General features: G+C 31.3%; 1 protein-coding gene across 1 annotated transcript; it reads right to left on the bottom strand.

Moving 5' to 3' along the window:
- Positions 1-5,128: 5,128 nt before the first annotated feature.
- On the bottom strand, positions 5,129-8,488 carry LOC134253223 (uncharacterized). Its single transcript, XM_062735740.1, has 3 exons — positions 8,312-8,488; positions 6,792-8,130; positions 5,129-5,593 (listed from the first exon to the last, which is right to left on the bottom strand). Exons 1-3 carry the CDS (start codon positions 8,376-8,378, stop codon positions 5,545-5,547), a joined length of 1,455 nt encoding a protein of 484 aa, XP_062591724.1. The 5' UTR covers positions 8,379-8,488; the 3' UTR covers positions 5,129-5,544.
- Positions 8,489-10,907: the final 2,419 nt, after the last annotated feature.

Below are 10,907 nucleotides of genomic sequence, written 5' to 3'. Positions count from 1 at the left end.
ATTAATTCTGCTTTTCTTATAACAAATGTAAATTGTAACAAAATTTGATACATCCGAGGAAGTAGATGGTGGTTTCTATAACATATATCATACATACAGAGAGTAACGAACATTTTCAGCAAATTGACAGAACTTACTCTGACAGCAATCCGGACTCTGTGAGGAATTTATGGATACCCACGTTGTAGACACTGGCCACTACGGCCCCAGTTAACAGGAGGTCACATTCCTTATCGGTGGATTTGTACTTCACTTGTTTGGTCCCCACTCGGAAACACAGATTCTTGTAGGTTGGGTGCTGTGTCCAGGCAGGCGGACAAGTTACATCCAGATTTGCTTATAAAAAAATTGTAAAATTGTATTCGGTATATATTCAATGATTTATTAACATGTAAAAACTCTGCAAATCCTAGACCAACATTTTAGCACATGACCCATTGGACCCCCCCCCCCCCCAGCCTGTCAAATGATGCCTTCACAAGGAAGTTGAGTCGACGAAGGAAACTCTTGCTTACTGTACTATATTATGTTGTACAGTAGTTATATTCAGAGATCTGCTTATTTTTCAAAGCATTGAAATATGCAGTCTATATGGTAAGCCCTTTTGATATCTCTGTCTGAAAATCTAAAGGGATATCTCTCTAACTAAGAAAGATATCTCTTTTAACCTTGTTGAAGAGATATCTCTTTAACTTTTAGAGATATCTCTCACGCATAAAGAGAGATCTCTCTAGCTTATAAAGATATTTCTCTTATTGAAAGAAAATTTTATTTCATGAATAAATAGTGAAAGGGCTTGTCATAAGTCTAGTTTTCGGGATTTATCACAGCTAGATCGTAGAAGAAGACTTTTTAAAAAAGTATCTAACTTGCATAATTTAATATTGTTCCATATTCGTATTTAACAATGTTGACATGCGTTTTAAACAGAAAGAGGGAACATCTTTACATTGAAAGCTAATAAGTATATACTTAGAAATTTAAAAGGATACAGCATTAGGATAAGACGTCTTACTGATAATTATTGGCAGCGTCCTTCGATCCAAAATTTGCATTAGGGATAAGAAACAGCAAACAAAATGGGTAGATTTTTTAAATTTCTGAAATAAAGTGCAGGTATTCTGAAATACTGTTAAGTTTTTCTGTTTTTTTTTAAAATATTTTTTTACTGATCGTTAAGAAATTGAAGCCGCATTGTCTTACACTTTTATACATACGGAGAAGAAAATTTGACAGATTGGAGCTCTACAATCGATCATTTTTTAAATTGAAAATGCCAAAGTTCTAAGCAGTGACGCTGTCGAACGTCATAACATTCAACGTTGATAGCGCCGGGTAATCGTATAATTATATCTACTGCATTTCATGATAAATTGACTAAATATAAACGTATTTGACCGTGGTAATGTTATATTCGCTTTCTTTTTAATGTCTTTTAAATCATGAATGAACATGCATGAAAAATTCACATTCCCTATTAAAAAAAACTTTGAAAAGTCAAGAATTTCCTAAAAGAAAGGTGATACGATGTGAATTCGAACCACGACTCTTAAAAAAAACAGTGTAAATAGTCAACGGCAATACCCATGATACCATGCGAGCTATTCTGGCCTGCTTTCAACATTCAATTTTTTTGGGGTGTGAATTCCAATTGTAGGACAGGGTTGCCCCCAAAACAATCATTTCTAAATTTATTCCTTCGATCATAATATATCAAAGTGTCAAAATTTAATTTAGGGACAGACGAAGGACGAAGGACTTAAAAATCTAGGCCAAAACTCATGCCAAATTATGTACTCTAGCGGAAAAAATAATGTTTAATGTAAGCCAATTTTGAGGTTAATTTTTACAGATGCAAATAATAAAATTTAGATTTATAATGCAAATTAAAAAAGTGCATGCAGGAAAAATTACCAATGAACTTTGATTTTTAAACGTGGTGATTTTTTTCTCGAGATGTAGTTCTTTCCTCCAAGTAAATTCTTTTAAAAATTTTAATACATCCTTTTGAAATGACATCTGTCATGTACACTCAGTAGTATTAATTTTATCGCACCAATCCTCGTAGTATGAATTCTTTACTATTTTTGCTCTTCATAGAATATTGAGCAGTGATTTCAGGATACATGATTGTATTCGTTTATTAATTAACTTCATTTTTTTTCTTCACCAAACTATAATTTTAACTGATACTAGATTTTGCAAAAAGAATTCCCATAGGAAATGTATTGTTTGGCACAATCAGCTTTCATTCCTTAGTGCATCTTAAAATTACTTTAATACTTAATTAAATTAATTTTTAAATTTTAAACTTGTAGCCATTAATGAAAAGCATGATGATGTCAGCAAAAAACATCAAAAGTTAAAACACAGAACTGATAAAAACAAATCAAATCTACCGACGCTGTGAAAGGCATTCTTTGATATTACAAAATAAGGTAAGAAAAGGGAAAGAATAATTTTATAATTATGTTGGAAATATTTAAGTGAAAATATTTACCTTTATTGAAAAAGAAACGAAAGACACCGAAAGAGCAAAATTGATGAAGAACCTTGACGACATCTCATCTAAAAAACTATGTATTAACTTTTATGCATCAGAGTTTATAGTTATATTTACAAATATAATTTCTGTTTCGTAAGAAGTATCTTTAAAAAGGTGCTGCCATGGCGACGTTTACTTTCTACATGCTGAGAGACAAGTGCTTGGCTAAAATGTAGTAAAGAATTGATTTGTTCTACATATGTCTTACAAGTCCAAAAAACAAAAAAGTCCATCTTAAAGCGAAACCTCGGTCAATAAAGCCTCTGCGGAGAAAAAAATATCGATAAATTATTTAGAAGTGCACTTAATGTAATATTTAATATCTTTATAGTGCCCCTATAGATAATTCATGAAAGGAAAATAGAATAGTTTTATAAAACAGGAAGTTTCTATAAAAATTGAAACAATGGAAAGTTGCGTCATTGTTTATAAATGAAAAAGTAAAAATATTCAGAGAATATGAAAGGATTTGCCTACATTATTTGAATTCTAAGAAATATAGGGTTTTTTGAATTCTTTTTGTCTTAAATATAAATATAGATGTTTTTAAAATTTAAATTGCATTTGAAATCTCGATTTAAAAGTCTAGCAAGACAAGAGTACACAAACGATATGTTACGGTTTCAGCCGACAAGTCTTGTTACAATATCGTCTTTATTTGAAAGGCTCATTGTTATAATTGTATTTTAGAGCTTGGTTTCAATTCTACTTCTGAAATTCAACTTATAGTTACAGTTCACATTCCAAGGATGGGATTTTTAAAAATTAATGAGAAAAAACTTTACAGAGTAATTTTGCAGGGTCAACTGCATTAAAGGTTATTCTGATTCTAAACACAAGTGTATGTACTCTGAAGTTTGTATTAAAAGGATGCTGGAGATTCCCTTTGACAATATTAATGTAGTCTTATGAGTACAGGTCTACCAACAAGTTGTTGGAATTTCTATAGGCACTAATTGTGCTCCTTTATTGGCTGACCTGTTTTTAAAATCCTATGAAGCAGACTTTTTTTTCCCAGAAACTTCTGCACGACAGGACAAAACACTTGCAGTGGCCTTCAACTCGACATTTACATATATCGACGATGCATTTAATTATCCATTAACAATAGTTACTATCATTTATATGTTGACTCGATATATACCTTTGAACTTGAAATAAGACACCACAGAGTCTCTCACATCCATTTCATATTTGGATTTTTTACTGACTATAAACGATAAGGGCTAACTGAGAACTAAACTGTATGACAAAGGAGATAATTACTGAATCAAGTTTTCCATCGTCAACTTTCCTTATTTATGACGTAATATTCCGCTATTACCTGCATATGGTATTTCATCTTTTTACTCATTCGATACTCAAGGGCATGTCCTGAGTACAATGAGTTTTTACCAAGGAAGATTACTGACAGAAAAATTGATATGACAGGGATTTCAACAACCTCCTTTGAAGCCAGCATTTTGTAAATTCTATGGTCCATATAATGATCTTGTTAGCAAATATAACATACATGTATCATTGAGATGTATTTTGGATCACTTGTTTCATATTAATTATCAGGCCTTCGTTTTTATACTGAATTCGACTACAGAAAATTCAGTCTACCTGATCAGTTCATAGGGCTCACCGCAGAAGTGATCAACAGGGGATGCTTACTCCCCAAAGTCACCTGATCCCACTGCTTGAATCTCCTGGGGTCCGTAAATATGTCCTTTTCACAGTTTTATATTGACTAAAGATTTTTTTAAAGATCGATAACTGTTTATTATCGTCACCGTTTTGATTCACATGCATAAACAAATAAACTCTTTATAATAATAGAGAGGGTCCTGTCAGATGTATAAAAAAACAAAACAAAAAAAAAAAAAAACAACTTTTTGGCATTTTTTAAAGACACTTTTTCAGTAGTCTTTCTTAATGGGATTCGGAGGAATGGTTACAAGTGACTTAAATAACTTAGCATAAAATTTTATTAAAACTATTGTATCAAGAGTAGTGTGATGAACCGAAACTGGATGATACTGTTCTTGAAATCAATCCGTATACTTTTTTACTATTAGAAACGCTAGATATTGTAAACCAACTTTAATTTGCGATATGCTAAGACTTTTTCGACCCTCTTTTACCATAGAATATTTCAAGATGCAAATTATATTCATATAGTATTGTTGATATGCATTTTTGGAATTATGTTGTTGATATGCATTTTTGGAATTTTCTCTCAGTACCAAAATTAATCTTCGTTGATGTATAAACGAGTAAATCGTATTTACAAGAGAATTGCGAATGAATAGTGCGAATAATGATTTGTGTACATGAATTCACATTTTAAAAAAAAGTTCGGTGTTACACTGATAGAATACAGTGGACTTAAGGACAATAATTGATTATATGTACAGTTTGTAAATTAAAAGATCTGGAACGGTTTCTTATTTTTGCCTGTTATATAATTCCCTATATGAAGCTTTTTATTTTCATCAAACATTTAAAAATGAAACGTTAATAAGTGCATTTTAATAAGTAAAAGCAATGTTTTATTGAAATAAAACAAATCATATCAAACTGAAGATCAGTCTAAAGAGTAAAATCAATATAAGAACCAATATGGCCCAACTCGGAAAAGCAAAAGTCAACAGAATCCGCGCAGCAGAATATTCGTGACCTTGTGATGCTTTCCAATTCCATACTGAATATATATGCACAGTGCTTAAATTTCTCCCTGTTTGATGTCGTTTTAAAGGTATTGTGCATAACTATAATTTGAATCATTGGATAGAAATTGCATGTCTCTTTTAGTCTTTATGAACGAAGAGAATATATATATACGCCAGTTGTACAAGCATCCATATCACATATATGCACTCTCTCTCTTCCACTGATATTTCTCAAGAAAAATCTCGATGCCTCTCAACGCTGGTGGACAATGTCCCAGGGGAAGGACTAAGGAGATTGTCAGTTGAATCAGCGTGTTCCACAATCATCTAACAGCTTTAGATTCAACATATACCTTTATGTCTGATTCTGAGTTTGTTCTGTCCACCTCTCCTGAAATATAAAATAACGGAATAAATCAAAAAATTCTTTTAAGTTTTTAACTAAAAATATACAAGTAATTAAAATAATTTTCTATTAAGATAGTAGGTTTAAAGAAATTCGTCTACTTTTCAAAATAAATAATTTTCTCTTAAATAGTAGGTCTTAATAAATTCTTCTACTTTCAAAAATAAATGAATAAATAAATAATTTTCTTTGAAGAAGTATGTCTAAATAAATTCTCTTTCTTTTCAAAAAAGAAGTGACTCAAAAACAGTACAAATACACAAAAACGTCCAAAATTGAACGATTTTTTTTCTGAAAAAAATCTTAACAAAATAACATTTTTTTTTAATTGAAAAATAAGATTATTTTTCTTTAGAGGAGAGAAATCTTAACGTATTTAAAAATTAAAAAAAAGTCAACTGTAGTTCCTCATACAGTTATAAACAATTACGTAAAAATTCACTTTGTTAAATAGACCATAAGGAGTTTTTCAGCAGGAATATGTAACCTCTTTGCATGAATGCATGCAAAGCCAAATTTTACATATTCGATTTTTAGGAACATTCAGAAAGCAAACAAAGAAGTTCGTCAAAGCTTGTAATAATAAATTTCATCAATCAGTGAAATTAATATATATAAGGTTGTCTTTTGTTTTAGATGTGGTCAGTTGTGATCTGTCTAAACTTGAAATAAAAGCTGTCGATGTAAATCATCGATAAAGAGTAAGTTTAAACATGAGATCAAAAGACCCTATGTCAGTTTATAGGTACGTGTCTCTATACACATGTACATGTAACACTCGCATACCAAAACGCGTGACATATTTTTTAGGGAACAGTTAATTTCGATAAGCTTTTACATGTATATCTGAGCACAAATATCTTTAGATAGAGATGCATTTTTATCATGCTTTTAAACTGGCATCAGCCCAAATTTCAGCGTACAGCATGAGATAGATACTTTGACCACCGACAATAATTTGAGCACATTTACTTTTCAAGCTAAATGGTTCTAACATTATTGAGATCTCACTTACATAAGGCTTGCTTATATGTATTTACAACGAAAAGACATTCTAATTACTGAAAAATGATTTCATTTATGTGCGAAGTGTTAAAATACACTGATGAGAGTAACTTTGAGGGAAGAAAAAATAAGCAAAAACACACTATTGAAAAAGTGAACCTTAAGTACTGTTACTTACACACAAGCGACTGATTTAAGCACGCATTCATTCCTGTAGGACAATCCATCAGTTCCACACACAGGCCGGAGATTAGACGGACATTTCTGTCGTTTTCTACATCCCTGGCTCTCACTGCGTCCTAAATTAATAGGTTTTTGCAGGTGCAAATTATGTCGTCCCTCTGTTTTATGGACTACTGAGATTTTTCTGTTTGGTAATCGTTGTATGTGAGAACGCTGTTTTGGCACTGCATGATTTACTACAAAAGACTTTATAACTGGACTTACTCTCGTGGATTTATGGACTATTTTATATTTGATCTTATTGGCCTTTAATTGATTCTGTACATTGCTATAAATCGGTCCAATTTTTTTCGGTATTCTAGTCATGAATTTAGGACCAGAATTTATTTCTTTTAGCACAGGAACTTGGTAACGTTGCTTATATTTAGGGAAGCGATATTTTGGAGGAAACCTCTTACTCGGTCTGTTTAACATAACCTTAACACCTCCATTTGAATTAGTCTTAAATACACTGAGTTGTTTCCTGGGCGCGGCTGTTATTTTTTGTTTAGTCTTTCCTGCTGAAGAAGGTGTTGTCCGATCCTCAAGTTCTACGCCTTCAGTGGCAGATTTTTCTGTTGTTGATGCTACTTTATTATTTACAGCCGATGCTCTAGATTTTGGTGTAGTAATATCTTCAGCCTCTGTTTCGTTTTCCGCTGGTTTGTCTGTTGAAGTTACAGTAGCGACTGTTGTAATGTCTTCTGCCTCTATCTCTTTGCCTCCCGCCGAAGATCTGGTTGCTCCAGAAACAGTAGTCATTTCTTCTCCTTCGTATTCTAGTTCTTCGTTAAAACTTGAAATGTCCAGTTTCTTTTTGGTAGAATAATCGTAAAATGGCGTTGGATTCACCGTGGCTAAATAGAAATCAGGGTTGTAATAATAGTATAGATCATGATCTGTATATTGATATTCGTGTGTTGGTTTCATTGTAGTGTGGTCACTGTAATATGCATCGAAATTCCAAGGAAAAAATGTCTTCAGAAACGAAGTAAAAATATTGTCCTGTGGTGGTTTTTCTAGTTGTACATGAATTTTGTTTTGCTCTTTCATTGATTTTGATGGAACCATAATATCCTGTTCTTGCTGACTTTTATTGTTATTCTGAAGTTTCGAGGTTTTCTTGCCCATCTGCTGCACTACACCTCCATTCGACGCAGCTGAGTTTTGGTTTGAATGTTGTTTCTGGATGCTTTCATTTGAATTCCAGGGTGATATTTTCCCGGTATTGTAATTTGGCTTTATAATATCGTTCCATGAAATTTTTGATTTATTCTTCAGAATTGTACCATCACCTTAAAAGATATCATATGCGTCAATATCAGACCTCACTTTTAAAATTTTAACACAGCTATTTGTCATCAGACAAAATAAAAAAAAAAAATAAAGTATACCTAAAAAAAATGTAAATATTTGTGTAAATGGAAAATTTATATTTACAAATTAAAATTAAGAAGAAAAGTTTAAAAAACTTACATTTTTGAAAATCCATATACATCAATAAAATAACGGTAATTGAATAACCTACGACCGCTTTCCTCATTGTAATGAAACGAAAAACGAATACTAAGCAAATGTAAACCTTTCTTATTAAGTTAACACTTGTTGTTCAACAAGCTGATAATTCACCTCTCAGGACAAATAACTTGAATCATTAATCACCATCTCTGACCGGAATCACGTCATCAACCAAAGACACACGAAACGAGGAAAAACAATAAATAATAAAAGGCTTATGAGCTATGTAATAGCCCGATAGGCCACCGTGACATGATCGAGTTGGTTTTTTTCTCATGCTCAGACTTTTAGGACATTGTTTACCCATCAATTCATTTGGAGTCGGAGACCATGAAAACGACATAGATAGCATCATAATGAATTATGAGCGATCCTTGTTGAAAAGGAATCAAATCTATTCGATGAGATATATGTCTAATTTATTTTCTGTTAAATCACTCAAGTGTAATTTCCTTAACATTAGAAACATTAATTTTATTGCGTTCTTTTTTGTCAGTTACAAACTGTTTGTTTTGTCAGTAAAGGTCTATCAATAATAAATATTCATGAAATCTTTCTCTACCGATATGTTTTTGTAAGGCATACCTTATCATTTTGATGAATGCAATAATATTATTCTAGGAGACATGCAATCCTAACATACATTAAGCAATCTTATTAACTATAATCACACTAGTACTTTGGAAATTTGAAAAATAACAATGTTTGACTTTAATGACGTGAAAAATTGATTTAAATGACTTAGAAATTCAAAATTCTCTGATCTGTCAATGTTTAACATCAAATATATTTTTTTATATTCTGGCGATTGAGAAAAGTGGACAATACAAGTCAAAGATTAAGAGTTTAAATGGAAACTTTAGTTATGACTGTAAAATATTTAAAAATAAGTCTCAAATTATCTACTTTTGGATAAGTAAACATTTAGAATACTTCATTTTAAAAAGACGTCTTGGAGGTCAAACAACTGTGACAAATGATAATTAAACATTTGGCAATAACTGGAGTAAAATATCGGTTCGTTATTGTCAGGAAAATCTTATTTCTGCTAAAAAAAGGTCTACTAGATTATTACAAATAAAATGCCATCTATATGAGGGGGCGAAGAGATGTTGACCTTTTAGAAGACGGGAAAAACGAGTCCCCTATATCTTCAACCACACCAAGGTTTTCAAAAATTGTCTAATTATCGTGGTTCCTTGTACAGATGGACCCATTGATTTATATCCTTATGTGTTTAATCATTCAGAAGTGAAAAAAAGAATTATATAGATTACACGATCAGTAAGTACTGGTCCCTGCTGACGAAGCTGATCGCAGCATTGTCTTTGTTTGAAAGACTCATTATTTCATTTGTAATTTAGAGGAACTAAAGGATTTAATTTTAGAATTGTAATCCAATTTAAAACGAAAGCAATCTCCTTTCTATGGAGGTAATTCTTCAAAATGATATGTCCGTTTTGAATATTTTCAATTTTCCCAACAAACAAAATTAATGAATTTGAATCAGCTTATCTTTATTTGATTCCGAACCTTCATAAAATCCTTATAAAGTACACTGTAGCCTCTTTACTCCTCACTATAGTATTAACAGTAGTGAAGGAGTACTGTGCAACAATATATTCGAGAGGTGGTTTAAATCAGGTGTGGATTCTGAAATATTCCATAAGAACTTTTAGAAATCTTGAAATCACGGAATTTTACCAAAATCAGCAACATAAAAACTTACCTTGTCATTGGTCATTTGAAAAAGTATTTTGTTAAAAACATTTTGATTGTACACACACCTACTCTGAAGTTGATACGGTAAGTTTGGAAACTTTTACTGTAAATATTTTTTTTTAGCAAAATTGCGCAACATTTCATCCGCAAAAATATTTTTTTCAATAATAAATCATTGACAACATGTAAAAAGATGCTTGAGTTCCTGAGAATACTGTAGATTGGCAAATAATCGCGATGGTTTTAATTTCGCTATGCTTGCGATATATCATTTTTCCACGAAATTAAACCCATCGTAAATGTTATGATAATTTTTTAAAAGAGTTTTAATGTTTACACGAAATTTTGAATCTATTTCTTGCAGCGAGAAATTAAAACTATTTCAATTGCTACTTTTTCAGATATCGTGAAATTTTAACACCGTGGAGTTAAAACGACTTACAGTATCAAGTATTTATGTATCATTATAAAAACTTTTATTATGATGGATACTCGATAAAATATATAATGTACTTTTGGCTTTATGAACACAGTTTCAACTGATTTAAAAAAAACAAAACAATTTTAATGTTTACAATTCCTAATTAAAGCAAATCAAATGATCAGCAAATATTTTAACATCATTTGTTCATATACAAAGGAGATGCTGAACTTAAAATTCATCAAAATGTAAACAAGGCTCGTTTCTTGGTTTTGTTTACATAAAGAAAATGTCATATTTATAACAAAACAATATGCAGCAAATCACAACAAACTGACAAATCGTATTTAGAATGAACTTCTTTATTTTATTGAAACAATCTGCTTTGAAAGAACATAAATCAGTATATTA

This window comes from Saccostrea cucullata, unplaced genomic scaffold (assembly GCF_032062105.1).
Source record: "Saccostrea cucullata isolate Sc308-1 unplaced genomic scaffold, CSIRO_AGI_Scuc_v1 ctg319, whole genome shotgun sequence".
NCBI lineage: Eukaryota > Metazoa > Mollusca > Bivalvia > Ostreida > Ostreidae > Saccostrea > Saccostrea cuccullata.
This window is presented reverse-complemented; position numbering and strand designations above follow the sequence as displayed.